Below are 15,512 nucleotides of genomic sequence, written 5' to 3' on the forward strand. Positions count from 1 at the left end.
GGTAGAGAATAGCGAGAGAAGAACATAGCATAACCATATAAAATGAAAGGAGATACCAATAATACTGTAGTAGTGTTCATTTCCTACACTGTAGTTGCAGCAGAAGAGAGCCATTTCAAGGCTAGTATGTAAAGGATGAATGATTACAGCAACTGCTTAAACTCTCATGTGTAGCATGAAAATATATTGTGGGATTAGGGAAAAATCTGAAACTCATCAAAACATGAGCTAAAAATCACCATAAGTTGTGTAAACATACAGTATCACATTTAGAAAGTTATTTTAACTCAGTGAAAATCTAATAATTACATGATTTTTAATGTAGAGCTTAATACTTTGAGGAGTGTGTATTTTAAATGGACCAGTGGCCAGCTCAAAATATGTATGTGTATCCACAGATGTACAAGCACACACACACACACACACACACACGACACAGGGCTGTTATTTTGATTCATGTAGTTTCATACAGGCCTATTGTGTTTTGATGTAACATATATTACATTACATGTACTGACGTGCCAGGCACTGATATAAATGTCTTTATTTGATTCACAGTTGAGGTTCACCTCTGTGAAGGAGGTTATGTTTTCACCCATGTTAGTCTCTCTGACTGTCACTTCAGAATGGATTCCCTGAAGTTTGGTGGACACATTGGCCTCAGGCTAAGGGACAATTGATTTGATTGTGTCTGTAATCTCGGCCATTTCTGCCATGAGATCAGGTCTTTTTTTCAGAACTATGTATCAATGAGACTTGATTCTAAATCTTAAATGATAAATGATAAAAATGAATGTTTAAAATTTGAATACATGTGTATATCATAAATCTGTTTAAGTAATTACACCTCTAGTGTTTCACACTGTATGACTGTTATTAATGCACACCTTATAAAATGCAATTGTCATAAGTAAAAGATCAGCCATATTTATTCAATGTTTTGCTTGTCTTTGACACATGAAAGCATTTCATATAAGACATAAAACTGTTTCTGTTCATTTTTGGTTATGTGTATTTATTAGGCTATAGGCTTTGCTTGCTATGTATTTATATAAAATGTTAGTAGACCTAGCAAATGCTTTGCCTCACGTCTTCTGTTAAAAGTTGCACTTGAACACACTGCATGAACTCCAGCTGACATCCAGCAGAACAGTGGAGTGTAGAAGAGCATTACAGCATTTTATGGTTACAGACTATAGACCAACTGCATTTATTCCTCCTGACAAATCATGTACTAAGAAAACCTGAAACCTAAAAACAGATGGCTGTCATTAGATTTTCTGCATTTTACAGAGGGGATGTTCCACATACTGTATGAATGGGTGACTCTATATTTGAACAGTTTGTTTGCTGTGTTTGTGTGTGTTCACCCTGCATATGTCCAGACTTTGTACCCAGGGAATAAAGGTTGAGCACACACTGGTGATTTCCTGCTGAAGTTTAAGCAACAGCATCTGTGGTTTTTCATTACCACACAAGTTTCTGTGCAGCTGTTTACCGTCACTCTGGATGCTGAAATGGGAACAAATTGCAGTACTTCTCCAAAGACCGTAGACTGTCTGTATGACATCGCCAGGTATGGACAGAGGTGGCGGTTTCAGTGAGTTTTGCCTCAAGAACACTAAGCTTGGCAAATTTCAACTGAAGAGCAGCTTGTACTTGTTCAGCATAAGTCAACTATCCCATTGCCTCATTATAACATTATAATAAATTCTGCAGGAATTAATAGCATTTTATCAGTGAGATAAAACTCAGTGTCTTGTACAGAAACTCAAAGCACTGCAAACTGAAGCAGCTGAGTGATAATGTAAGTTCTGAAAATTCCACCACATCAGAGTCCCTTAACTCTCCAGCAATGCAGGTGTAGCTCCTGATGCCTCTCTGGATGCCTCCCTGGCCTCTCTGCTGTCCCTGAACTCCTCCTGGGCTCTGGAACAGCAGTACTCCACCCTGCAGAGGGGTATGACCCAGTCACAGAGGTTTGACTTCAACCGTGACCTCCGCACCCTCTTCAGAGGAAACACCACGGTAAGAGAATGCATCATGATAGTATAGATTTATTACCCTACTATTGAGTATTCACTATCAAAGACAATGATTCCACTTACCAACCTTGACCATCATGGAATTTAACCATAAGCCAGGGAGTGTATGTCATATCGTATTATAACAGTCTCAACTAAAGAGTAAAATAGAACTTTTTCAAAATCAACTTTGACGAAAAGGTTTAAATAAACCTTAAAATTAATAATACTCCACATGATCAAGTATAATTTCCTATGTGTGTGTTAATGTTGTAGGTGAGTTACGGAGGCGTGGGTGTGGTTGCCCTGGCCCTTTCAGTCCTGTTTGAGATGCTAGCCCATCACCAGACCACAGGGTTGGGCTCAAGCAGCCCTGAGGCACGACTCCCGCCGCCGGACCCCATACGCAGAATGTTTGGGACTGATGCAGGGTCGGACATCAGCTCCATTGCCAGCGAGCTCCTCAAACAGGTGGATGGGAATTGTTAATTAATAAGGAATCAAGCCCTCTCTTGAATATGAATTATACAGTGCAGTCGGGGAGTGTTCAGTATACAATCAATACCTCATAATCACAAAGCCAAAACAGAATTTTGATAGTATTCAGACCTTTTGCTATGACACTGGTAGTTTAGCTCAGGTACTGCCCATTTGTCTAGATCATCTTTGCGATTTTTCTACACTTTGATTGCAGATTCCTGGTGCAGCCAATGACCATGACAAGATGGCAGCATTGCTGGAGAGTTACGAGGGAAAGCTGCAATCCAAGCTGCTGGAGCTGTATGAGAGGATGGTGTCTCTGGAGAGGACTGCAGTCAGCTCTGCTGGGGTCGGCTTCGTCTGCGATACAAAGCAGAATCTACAAATAATATCAACAATGGTGCTTGTACATCTATTACTGCTTCTTTCACAACTACTGTTAATGCTGTTACTTTTGGTATGACTACTAACAGCAGTTGGTTGGATGCCATTTACTACCATCCAATAAATCCTAGCTTCTGGCCCATTAATCCTGGGATAATTCATCAGTTAATCTATCAGTGTGATAATCGTTGTGTTAACCCTGTGTTTGCTGGTCTTGGCTCAAATTTTACCCTAAAAATCCACAGAAAATGTGGTGAGCTCAGGGTTAAATGTATGGTTAAAAACTCTAAGGGTTAGAGTGAGTAACCCCATTCTTGTTACTTTTTAGTACAGGTGAAGCAATGGATGAACGGAGCTGCTCTCCACATCCACACCTTCCTCCACTGGAAGCGTCTGACCAACTCATCAGCTGAAGAAGTCTTAAGTCTGCAATACCTGCATCGTGTTGAGCCTCTGCTAAAGACCTACAGAGAATATTTACTCAGAAAGGTACTGCTCTTCTCTTTTATAACCAAGCATTTCCAGCTTGATGTAGAAAGGAAAAGAGTAATACTATTATGCAATTTGCTGTGAAGAGGAAAAAAAACACCCTTGGAGAATCATTCCCTCAAAATATTAATTTCCTGTAATTGCCATTTACAGGAGCAGTGATAAAATGCAGCCACAACTAACTAAAAGAAGGAGTCATCTTGCCATATTACAACTCACAAGCATTAACCTGACTCATACTGAAGGCCTGGGTCCTCTGGAACCAATTGATATAAAATGGGCAGACAAAATATGTGGATCACCACTCAGTATAACACTATACAGTTCAATGGCACCACAAACTACATCCTCCAAAATGATCATATAGCTGAGTCAGCACCTTTGCAAAAACAGTTTCCACAAAAACTTAACATTCTGACCTTCATGATGGGAGGATTTATTACAGGACTGTTGTATTTAGATCTTTGAACCTAATAAACTCACACCTGAATGTGTGTTGCATGTTACTCACGCTTTGTTTCAAGGTCAGAATATTTCAAGATATGATTTTAAAGCTGTAGGCATTTGAGACGTTTGATCATGGGATCATATGAAACATGAGTATCAACAAACGATTTGTTCCTCTGTCGCCAGGTTAAAGTGTATCCAGCCTTGAATCCTGGTTCCAGTGGACTGCTGATAGTAGAGCCTCTGAGAAACGTGACCCATGGGGTTCACCATAAAGCCTGCGAGCGTAGAGCCATCCAACAGGCTCTCGTGGAGCGCTTCCTGTCGGACCAGAATCTGCAGAGGGGAAAGCAGTTCTTCCAGAGCTCCCACGAGCACCATGATGATCTGATGGCACAGCAAAGACACTTTCAATTGAGCATGTTATAAGAAAAAAAAAAACAGTTGCCTGTAGATTAATTTACCACCTAATGTCACCCTGGTTTGGTGGAGGTGATTTCTTTTTTACTCTCTCCAAAATCACAGAATTGGATGTGTTTGTCTGCTTTAATATAAACTTAAAATCTAAGCACAGACAGCTACCTAGCTTACTACAATAGTAAGCTAGTCCGGCATTATTTCCAAAGTCAGGGGGAATGTCATACTATATGACATTGTGAGTTTACAGGTTACATTAAAAAAGCCCCGTTCATAACTAGTGCATCCACTGTGTAATATTTTCACACTGTCCTGGATGCTACAATATCTGAGTGTAGTTTGGCATTGACTCCTCTGTTCTTTTTTACTGAATCTATTTTCAAGAAACCTCCACCAAGGTCATAAGCTGAGATAGCATCACCAAAATAAAATATTAACAATAAAGCATGAATCTACCCTTTCTTGCTTTCCCAAAAAGGATATGTGAGCATAGCAGCTACACAGGAGTCTGTTGGAAATTAGTTTGATTTTACACCTTCCTTTACATTTTTCCTTATGCACATACTGGGACTAACTGCAATTGAAAACAGCAGAGCTGTGTCTTTGTTTTTATATCTTCTAACATTGATCGTCATGGGATGTTGACTTTTTCCTGGCATATTCAGCTTTAGCCTCAGTCGTTTAACTTTTTTATTTAATTACTCAAATACAATATCAATATGTCATCCGGAGAGGCTGTTTTTTACTTATGAAGCGAATTAATTAGCTAGCTAAATTAGTCGCTAAAGCTCTTAAAATCTGAAGGCAGCTGTAGTCATTTTAATTGACAAAATTATCAGTCACAGGTTGTAAATGAGAAGTCAGCCATTGTGTCCTTCTGTGTGAATCAAGGATCCAAAAATGACTAAAGATTTAGAGTGATCAATCTGTCACAGTGATGACTATAAACTGTATGTCATGTGGGGACAGAAAGCTTGACAGGTGTAACAACAATAACTGAGGGGTGTGTGGTTTAGAGAACTGCCAATCAAGCTCATGTTGGCTGTTGACTGGCTGAGAAATGTTAAGCTTGCAAGTATGTTTTCATCTTACCCTTACTTTACCTTCCGCATCTGTGACTGAAGTAAGGAAGTAAAACTGGTTACCCCACATATCATCAACATGTTGTGCTGTGCAGTAGAGCTGCTCAGCTGCGGTGTAGTTTTTTTATTAGTGCTTTTTCACTAATGTGGCATCATGAAATTTTGTCTGATTCACCAGGTAAGCCTTCTATCTTAAAGCTTTGCCAGTGGCTGACACTTGTACATTACTGGATAATTACAGTCCTCCTAATGTACTATTCAGAGGGTGTGGGGAGTGGCTCCATTCAAAATGTTAGAAAAAGTTAGAAAATGTTCAATATTACAATATTACAATATCAGTATTACACTGAGCACAATGCTGTGCTCAGTGTAATACCAAATGGCCTTGTTAACAGACTGACGTATGGACTGCCACATGTTCCACATTGTATTATGAAAACATGTATTAAATCTGAGTAATCTATTATATGGTTATTGGAAGTTTAGTACAGTCTGTTTTTTCTAGTTTTATTGACAGTAGATATCTAAGAACAAAAAGATCAAAAAGAGATAATTTTAGTAACAAGTTGCAACACTTAATTGTGTTCCCTTTTAACAAATCTCCATGGTTGTGTTCATTCACTTTCACCTGAAAGTGCTGTATATCCTGTGTGCTTTTTCTTTTTGTGTTTTAGTGTTTTAAAATGTCTCATGTATAGACTAGAAAGCGTGGTAGGGTGACTGTGAATATTAAGATGAGCAGCAGGACCCTGGAAGTAAGACAACTGAAAATAAATCCTAATTGACAGTAACAATGGTATTAACCAGAATACTCGTGTTCTCTCACACCAGTCACAGTGTAAGTACAACTACTCATAATGAACAATGAAAAAGTGTTTCAGCATACATTGAAGATCAGTTCTTAATTTGAGTTATGACTACTGAATACCTATTGTAAAGCTCTTGCTCTGTTGCTGACCCTCCACTGGATATAAGTAAAATGAAAGACAAGAATAAATGAAATATCTCATTATTATTATTATTCTAGGTGTCTTAAAGTGACTGGTGCAGGCCACAGCTCCCCAGAGTCAACGTGTAAACTCTGACCATGGATGAATTCCTATTAAAGCATGTAAACTAAACAGAAATTCACACTAACATGAAATATTCATTGCAGTACAGTTGTACAGTTTCATAGAAATGTACCTCATGCATTCTTCCTAACTTCTCAACACAGAGCACCATATACCACATATATTTCATATACTCTGCATCTTTGCCACGATATTCTGTAAGTGTATGGTGTTTAACTTTGGTAATTATACTAACCTAAAACCCTAAATTTAAAATTGAAGAGGATGAGTTGGGGTGAGGGTTCCATATGTGGGTTGTTCATGTTAGAGAACTATAGTTTTACTCTTAAATGCTGTTCTGTAATTTGTGCCTCGTGACTTTTAATTCTTTTCATGGGTATTTTCTTGGAAGTAACAAAAGTAAAAAGAAATCATAACAACAGCAAACTACAACTTCCAAACAATACAAGCCACTGTGCAAAAGCAAGAGCAGTGCTCTTAACAAATCATAGTCTTAACACAACACATTAATGTTAGGTAACAACTCAAGTTCCTTGCAGCACAGTGCAGACAAAAAAGGAACCCACTTAATGTTACATAGGGAATAGAAATTAGGAAGTATATACAAATAACATCCAAGTACATCAAGTAGTCACCTTCTGTAATGTGCCTGATAAAGTAGTTTTAACATAGACATTGAAAGCTCTCCCTGTATGCGATGGAATTAGAGCCATGGATTTATCTTGACTCTTCAAACTGGAAAGTGAATAATTGTCTTCTAGGTAACAAAAAGGCCATTTTGCCAATCATAATGACCTCGCTTAAAGAGACGCTGTGGGTAACCCTGGAGGATTTGAAGGAGGAGGAATTCAAGCAGTTGAAATGGCTCCTCCACCAGGTGGACATCATGCACACAATCATCCCTAATCTTGAAGTTTACCCAGCCATCCCGATGACTAAGCTGGAGAGGGCAGACAGGCAAGACACTGTTGCTCAGCTGGTTCAAATCTATGGCCCTTATGGAGCTCTGGAGGTGACCAGGAAGGTTTTAATAAAGATCAACAGAAATGATCTTGTGCAGCGATTACCAAACATCACCTCAACACCAAAAGGTACACTGTAGAAATTACAAGATGCATGATAACTGACTGGTGTTGAAGCCCCTCTGACATTCCACCCTCTCTTTCTTTTCTTTGTTGCAGTAGATGTTAGTGATGTGGGGAGTGGTACAGAAAACAGACAAGTGTCCTTGCTGGATACATCTCCTCACCTTGTCACCACAGGCAGTCAAGTTGGAGGTAAAGCTTTTGTTTAATGAACTCATGTTGATTGTCTTATTTTCATTGTCCATTTAGTGTATCAGTTAAATCCGCTTCTGTTAGTGTAACGCTGGTGCCCAAAAAAGGTCACAAGGGTTGTTACTTACTTTTTAAATTAATCGTGGATATGTTTTGGGCATAACATGCAAAAAAGCAATCAAAGTAACATACCCTATTGCCTGTAAAAGCCAGGTGGTGGATTTTAATCATGTGTATAATGGCCAATTGCCATTTTTCTGCTAGCTGGTCTCTCCTTGCTCATGCTGCTACTTGCATTTTTGGATTCATTGGCAGCGACACCTGCAGTTCAGCATCATGTCATATATCTTGGTAACACAGCCTTAAAATAACAGTGGGATACTGCACCATTGACTTAAGACCAGGATTTTGCTGCTGATTACTCAACTTCCTTTTGTTGCCTCAAGATACCGATATGACAACAATGCATCTGACCACACTGCCACTCTGACAGTAATCACGCTAGAAAGCAGACATTTCTTGGATTTGTTGAAACTTATGAAACACTGCAGTGTTGTACAGTGGTGTCCTTAGGATCAACCTGGGACATCTCTGGTTTGATCAAATTTGAAACCATAATTTTCAGGTTTCATTGTTCTGTGAAAATCTATATGAGATGCACTTAAGGGTGCTTAGTTTATTTTTCATCAAAGGGTTTGTTATTTGTGAAACTGTCTGAATCTTAACAAGATTATCCAGTTTTCTCTGTCTTCTGTTTTGTTATTTTGTACCATACAGATTTGATGGTGCCAGTACCAAAGCCTCCACAGCCAATCACATCTTATCAAAAAGTGCTTCAGTCTAATCTTCAGAACCGGTTTATGTGTGTACAAGAAGGACTGTCAGATATGGAGGATAAAAAACTTCTCAACGATATCTATACAGAGCTCTACATCACAGATGGAGGTAACATGCAAATTAACAGCCAACATGAAGTCAGGCAGATTGAGATGGCATCAAGAAAGCCAGCTGGAACAGAAATATCAGTCCAACCCAGTGATATCTTCAAACACCCTTCTGGAAAATACAGACCCATAAGGACAGTGCTAACCAATGGGATTGCAGGAATTGGGAAAACATTTCTTGTAAACAAATTCATTCTTGATTGGGCTGAAGGAAGAACCAATCATGATGTGCATCTCATATTCCCCCTCACCTTCCGCCATCTGAATTTACTGAAGGGAAAAAGGTTTTGTCTCGCCAAATTCATTCACAAATGCATCAGGGAAACCAAAGACATCAAAGAGGAGGCTCTTAATTATATTTTCACAGCATTACAGATATCAGGAAACACTAACTATGACAAGAGTAAATTTAAACTTCTGTTTGTGTTGGATGGACTAGATGAGAACCGTCTTCAACTAGACTTCACTGCCAAAGAAAAAAAGACTATCGATGTGATGAAGTCAACTGGGGTAGAGGAATTACTGATGAACCTCATTAAAGGGACTCTGCTTCCCTCTTCTCGGCTCTGGGTAACTGCCCGACCTGCAGCAACCAATCAAATCCCTCTGGAGTTTGTAGACATGATGTTAGAAGTGAGAGGGTTCACTGACCCACAGAAGGAGGAGTATTTCATCAAGAGATTCAGTCATGACGAGCATGCTGGCAGAATCATCTCCCACATCAAGGCATCACGAAGCCTCCACATCATGTGCCACATTCCAGTCTTCTGTTGGATCACTGCTACAGTGCTGGAGGATGTGCTGAAAACCAGTGAGAGAGCGGAGCTGCCCAAGACCCTGACTGAGATGTACACAGAATTCCTGGCTTTTCAGATGAGGCAGTCAAAAGAGAAGTATGGCACAAAAAAGACCATTCAGTATATTCAGTCGCTTGCAAAATTGGCTTTCTACCAGTTGGAGAGAGGAAACATAATCTTCTATGAGGAAGACCTAAAAGATAGTAGAATTGATCTCAATGAAGCTTCTGTGTACTCTGGGGTGTTCACACAGATCTTTAAAAAGGAGCGCTGGAGGAAGAAGGACAAGAATAAGGGCAGAATGTTCAGTTTTGTCCATCTGAGCATTCAGGAGTTTCTGGCTGCCATTTACGTGGAGCTGTCATTCATTAACAGCTGCAAGAATGTGATGGCTGAATCTCAAGCAATTTCCAAAAATGTGGGGATGCTTTTCTGCAAAGCATCTGTAACAGAGGTCCATAGGACTGCTATTGACAAGGCCTTAGCAAGTCCAGAGGGACACCTGGACTTGTTCCTCCGTTTCCTGTTGGGCCTCTCACTGCAGACTAATAAAGATCTTCTGGCAGACCTATTTAAACAGAAAAGAATGACCTCAAACAGCAATCAGGAAACAATTCAGTACATCAAAGAGAAGATCAAGGAGAATCCGTCTCCAGAGAGAAGCATCAACCTCTTTCACTGTCTGAATGAGCTAAATGATCATTCTCTAGTGGAGGAGATTCAAGAGTACTTGAGTTCCGGAAGTATCGCTAAAAGATATCTCTCTCCTGCTCAATGGTCAGCTCTGGTCTTCATCCTACTGTCATCAGAAAAAGAGTATGATGTCTTTGACGTTAAGAAATACTGTGCCTCAGAGGAGGGTCTTCTTAGGCTGCTGCCAGTATTTCAAGCCTCTAGTACATATCTGTATGTATTACAATAACAACATCATATATTGTATTTTATGCATAAGAATGGGATTATTATTTTCATTTTTATTATTTGATTTTTTTCTTTCCAAAAATCTCTATCAATCTTTATTAGGCTGAGTGGCTGTAATCTGTCAGAGAGAACTTTTGAAGCTCTGGCCTCAGTTCTCAGCTCCGAAACAATCTAATCTGAGAGACCTGGACCTGAGCAGCAACAACCCTTATGATTCAGGAGTGACGCTGCTCTCTGCTGCACTGGAGAATCCACACTGTAGACTGAATTCGCTCAGGTCAAAATTGTCATTACTGGCTTCCCCCTTTTTTTTTAAATTACATCTTTGCTGTGTTTGTCTCTGTTGTGGCAGTATATATTCAACATATAAATCAAGCTGTGTTCAAAGTGCTTTCCTCTACAGTGCATGGTTGAAAATTTCTAAGACATAATCATTTAATAACTATCAATATCATCATTTATAGAGGTAAAACCCTGCTAACATCAAACCTAAAACCTGATAAATCAAGCTAAAGCAAGCCTTTGAAAAAACATGTTATATATATTCTTCAGGTTGAGTGACTGTAATCTCTCAGAGAAGAGCTGTGAAGCTCTGGCCTCAGTTCTCAGCTCAGGGTCCTCTAATCTGCGAGAACTGGACCTGAGTAACAACAACGTGCAGGATTCAGGAGTGAAGCTGCTCTCTTCTGGACTCGAGAGTGTGCACTGTACACTGGAATCTCTCAGGTCAGAATTCAGTGCTGTGAATGCCACAAACAAGGACTGTCACTTTCAAAAATACTAATACTCAGTTTGCTCTGATTAACTTAATCTCAAGCCACACAAGCCTAGAGCTAAAATACATTAATGTAGTTTTGTTCATTTGCAGTGCCTGCCTCATTGTCTGCTGTCTGAGTAACATTACTAAACAGAGGTTGCATATAAAATGTCAGTATTACCTTTATCCAAGATTTTTTTTAACCTATGGTGACTCATCAGATGGTTTGGTATCACGAACAGCCCGCTAGCTTTCTCCATTTTATAATATAATATTCCCAGAAGGAATCAGTCAGCAATACAGCATTCCACTCAACAAGTTAGAGCACCACAGCAAAGTATAAACATATTTAAATATATGAATGTATGCATATGGTATCATTGTTAACAATAACAGTGTTAACAACTAGCAGAAATTGTGAGATAAAGTCAAACATAGAGCATAACAAGACATTTGTCGGTGCAGAGGAAAATGTTTCATTTACTCCCCTGTTCTTAAAGGTTGAATTTGTGCACGCTGTCATGGATGAGCTGTGAAGCACTGGCCTCAGTTCTCAGATCACAGTCATCTTGTCTGAAACAGCTGGAGCTGAGTAACAATGATCTGCAGGATTCAGGAATAAAGTGCCTTTCTGCTGGGCTGGAGAGTCAACAGTGCAGGCTGGAAACCCTCAGGTTAGTATTCCTGAATTCATTTCATATATGGTGAAAAATTGTGGTTAAAACTGAATAAAACAAATTCACAACTGTGTGTGTGTGTGTGTGTGTGATTGTGTGTGTGTGTGTGTGTGTGTGTGTGTGTGTGCGCGCCGCGCAGGTTGTCAGGCTGCCTGGTCACAGAGGAAGGGTGTGCTTCTCTGGCCTCAGCTCTGAGCTCCAACCCCTCCCATCTGAGAGAGCTGGACCTGAGCTACAATCATCCAGGACACTCAGGAGTGATGCTCTTGTCTGCTGGATTGAATGATCCACAGTGGAGACTGGACACTCTAAAGTATGGAAACACCTGTGAAAGCTGACAGATCACACACATTGTTCCTGTTACTCAAACATTGTAAATGATTTATGGAAACATTTCTCAAGGGAAAAGCAATAAGTTGTTTCAATCCTGATTTTTTTCAAGGCTCGATCCTAGTGGAGTGCATTGGTTGAAATCTGGTCTGAAGAAGTGTAAGTGTCTATATGGATTGCACAAATTAAATTTAAACTGAAAGTTCACGATTGTTACATTTGCTCATTCAGATCCTAGGTTGTGTGGAAAGACTTAAAAGAAAATGTTTCATCATGCACGGAACACAAGCATGAAACAGCTGCTTGATTTGTGGCTTGTTCTTTCCATCAGATGCCTGTGAACTCACACTGGATCCAAACACAGCAGACAGAGACCTCATCCTCTTTGATGAAAACAGAAAAGTGAAACGGGGGAGCGGGGAGCAGCCATATCCGGATCACCCTGAGAGATTTGATGGCTGGTTTCAGTTGCTGTGCAGAGAGGGTCTAACTGGTCGCTGTTACTGGGAAGTGGAGTGGGATGGAAGGATTTGGGTTGCAGTGACTTACAAAGGAATCAGCAGGAGTGGAGAGGCCATTGACTGCTGTCTGGGATGGAATGAAAAGTCCTGGTGTCTGGAGTGCACTGATGGTGGGTACTATACCTGGCACAATAAAACTATAACAAACATATGGTTCCACCCACATGACACTACAAGAGTAGCTGTGTATCTGGACTGGCCTGCTGGCACACTGTCCTTCTACAGGGTCTCCTCTGATTCTCTGACTCACCTCCACACCTTCTACTCTACATTCACTAAACCCCTCTACCCTGGGTTCTGGATCGGGATAAACTCCTCAGTGACTCTCTGTCAGATGGAGGAAGAGGAGCTGTCACCTGTTTGAAGAAACAAACTGCTGACTAAAGTCAAATGCTTAAAGGAATAGTTGTGGTAAAGTATAATGAACTCAGACTAACGTATTGGCTTGAACATAAAATTGGCTGGTTGCAAAGAAGGAGACGATCGCTAGTAAAGACATCAGCTGGGAGCAGGAAAAAAAAGAAGATGATGGACAGGAAGGACTCTTTGGTGTCATCACTGTGAATGGCGAGAAATGACCTGGACAACCTGGTGAAGACTTAAAAGTCCACAAGAGCCAAACAAAAACAGATGGACACTGAGCACAAGGAGATGGACATAAAAATGAAAAAAAGGAGGAGGAAGTTCACTCCTTGGATGAAAGGATGTGTATGAAATAGTGCAATAATGTCAAGGAGGTGGAGTTCTTCCACAAAACTATCCTAGAGTTCAGTGCAGAGTGGGAGAGTCAGTGGCTTGCCAGGCAGGAGGAGGCAGTCATCAACTTTCAAGCTCTGCAGAACAGTTGTGAGGAGAGGGCGAGGCAGATCATCCAGGAGAGGGATGAGGTGGTCACCAGTGCCAGGACTGAAACAATGGCACTGACAGAGAGACACACAGAGATGAAGTGGCTCGCTAAAGAGGTAGACTTCTCTAAGAAAACTGAGCAGCTTTAGAACCAGCTGCAGCGATACAGAGTAGAAATGGTTTGCCAAAGAGGAGAACTAGGTCGAGGGAGGACTTGCAGCAAAAATAATCAGCGTCAGATACACCACATCATTTTCATTTCAATAGTAACTTGTTTGGTTGTAAATTTGTGCATTGCCAGATATATTACGATAGTTATTGTACGTATACAATATTTTTAACAACTGTATGATATGCAATCAGTTATTCCAAAAAAGACTGAACATACGATCATTTTGACATTTCAATAAACCCACAACCAAACATTTTTTCCTGTGATTCCCTAGCTAGTAACCACCTCCCAAAATGCAGACATGTTAATCCCCTGCCTATGTTGAATGTTGACACACATCCCTCCAAAATGGTTGGTGAGCACTGGCTGTCTATTCTTATTATAAAACATAACCAAGGATATTTCTTTGACAGCTCTGGCAACCCTCCTGACTGTGACAGTTTTCCACCTGAGATAAATGTGAAAAACTGTATGGGTGTATATTATTGTTCCAGAAGACAGGTACAGAATGATCACGCTACAACCTGCACTGTGTGTTTTTTCTATATCAGTGATGTCATATACACGCGTGATAAACATGCACAGAACTAATCTTACTTGTTATGATTTGTTAGTTTGTTATCAAAATACAACCAAAGGCATGCCACAGATATAATTTCACTTGTGTACAGTATGAAAAATAATAAAAATAATTTACTGTAAATGTTATGTAACAATGATACTTGAATGATACAAAAATCTAGTTATGCACTGACATCAGATCTAGGTGACCTAAACCTCTGACTTATGTGTCCTAAGTGGTGTGCTAAGCCAGGGTGAGCCAATGAAAGGTTTCTCTTTTTCCTGGTGTTATGGGTCAAAAAAAACTTATCATCATCATAGCCTCCTTTATATTCTACAATAGTCCGATTCACCTGAGTGTTTGGGATAGCAGAAAACAGCACATTTAAACCTGCCAACGTTTTTAAAAAACATTTTCACTTGAAATCGTACAAGTGCAAACCTCTGACCTAACAATGATTTCTCCCTGGTCTGTCCACAATAACACTTTCTTTTGCCCAAGACATTGCTTCCAGAATATGTTCAGCATTTCTCCTGCTTCTGTTATGCATGTGTTTAAAAACGTCTTGTAGAATCAAATGATTTTAAGCATTGTTATCAACAACGCGTAATGTCAAATCTCAAGTCACCGTGTCTGCAGAAACAGCATTTTGAAAAGTCAATGCAAGTGGGTCAAGCTGTGTGCACTCCAGCACATGGGAAAGTTTCATAGACAACATCATTAACACAGAAGCACTGAATTTCTGCTTGAAAGTCAAAGGTTTCATTGTGGACGGTGTCGTACCACCTCATAAAAGCTTTATTCTCACTGCCACTCATACAGTCCTACCCATAGTAGGTACATTTGTATTAGAATGTGTACGTGGTGGGGCGGACGTTAACTCCAAGCCGTTAGCTAACGTTAGCTAAAGTTAACTTTGCTAACAGGCTAACATTAGTTAACTTTTAAGATGTGATTATCAGCCACCCAGGTTCGCCAAAACTTTCTTAATACTGCTGTTATTTTCTGGCATAGAACTCAGTGTCAGTCTCTCATCAGACATTCTTGTACTCAAAACACTCATATGACTCAAAGCACTCGTGTGAGCAACAGGATGCAGTTCACTTACTGGGCACAGGTGTCAGTAATAACTAATGTTTTTGGATTTCTCCATACAGAACCTTTAAGCACTAGAATAGAATTCTGTGAGTGTAGTTTAAACATCTTTCACTCACATGTTGATGTTTTTTGATAAGTACTTGTTACTTGTTACATATTTATTATTTTCTTTTCACAACCTCAAACTGTAGCATGTGAGCAAATACAGGAAATT

The 15,512-nt window shown here is 39.9% G+C and overlaps 2 protein-coding genes across 3 annotated transcripts; both read left to right on the forward strand.

Annotated features, from left to right (window-relative positions):
• Window positions 1-1,409: 1,409 nt before the first annotated feature.
• Window positions 1,410-4,701, forward strand: LOC108898594 (uncharacterized). Of its 2 annotated transcripts, none has more exons than XM_018698525.2 (6): window positions 1,410-1,576; window positions 1,854-2,028; window positions 2,301-2,495; window positions 2,719-2,904; window positions 3,222-3,377; window positions 4,011-4,701. In XM_018698525.2, exons 1-6 carry the CDS (start codon window positions 1,518-1,520, stop codon window positions 4,251-4,253), a joined length of 1,014 nt encoding a protein of 337 aa, XP_018554041.1. In that variant the 5' UTR covers window positions 1,410-1,517; the 3' UTR covers window positions 4,254-4,701. The 2 variants fall into 2 exon arrangements, with proteins under 2 accessions (XP_018554041.1, XP_018554042.1); XM_018698526.2 differs by having other exon boundaries at window positions 2,719-2,853.
• Window positions 4,702-4,841: 140 nt separating this feature from the next.
• Window positions 4,842-12,997, forward strand: LOC108898593 (NACHT, LRR and PYD domains-containing protein 12-like). The gene is given in 11 exon segments (XM_018698524.2): window positions 4,842-5,501; window positions 7,158-7,487; window positions 7,578-7,673; window positions 8,451-10,320; window positions 10,438-10,498; window positions 10,500-10,612; window positions 10,888-11,061; window positions 11,593-11,766; window positions 11,909-12,082; window positions 12,212-12,258; window positions 12,431-12,997. Coding segments are annotated over 11 exon segments (3,627 nt in total). The 5' UTR covers window positions 4,842-5,467; the 3' UTR covers window positions 12,985-12,997.
• The last annotated feature ends 2,515 nt before the right edge of the window (window positions 12,998-15,512 follow it).

Source organism: Lates calcarifer, linkage group LG11 (assembly GCF_001640805.2).
Source record: "Lates calcarifer isolate ASB-BC8 linkage group LG11, TLL_Latcal_v3, whole genome shotgun sequence".
Classification (NCBI taxonomy): Eukaryota; Metazoa; Chordata; class Actinopteri; family Centropomidae; genus Lates; species Lates calcarifer.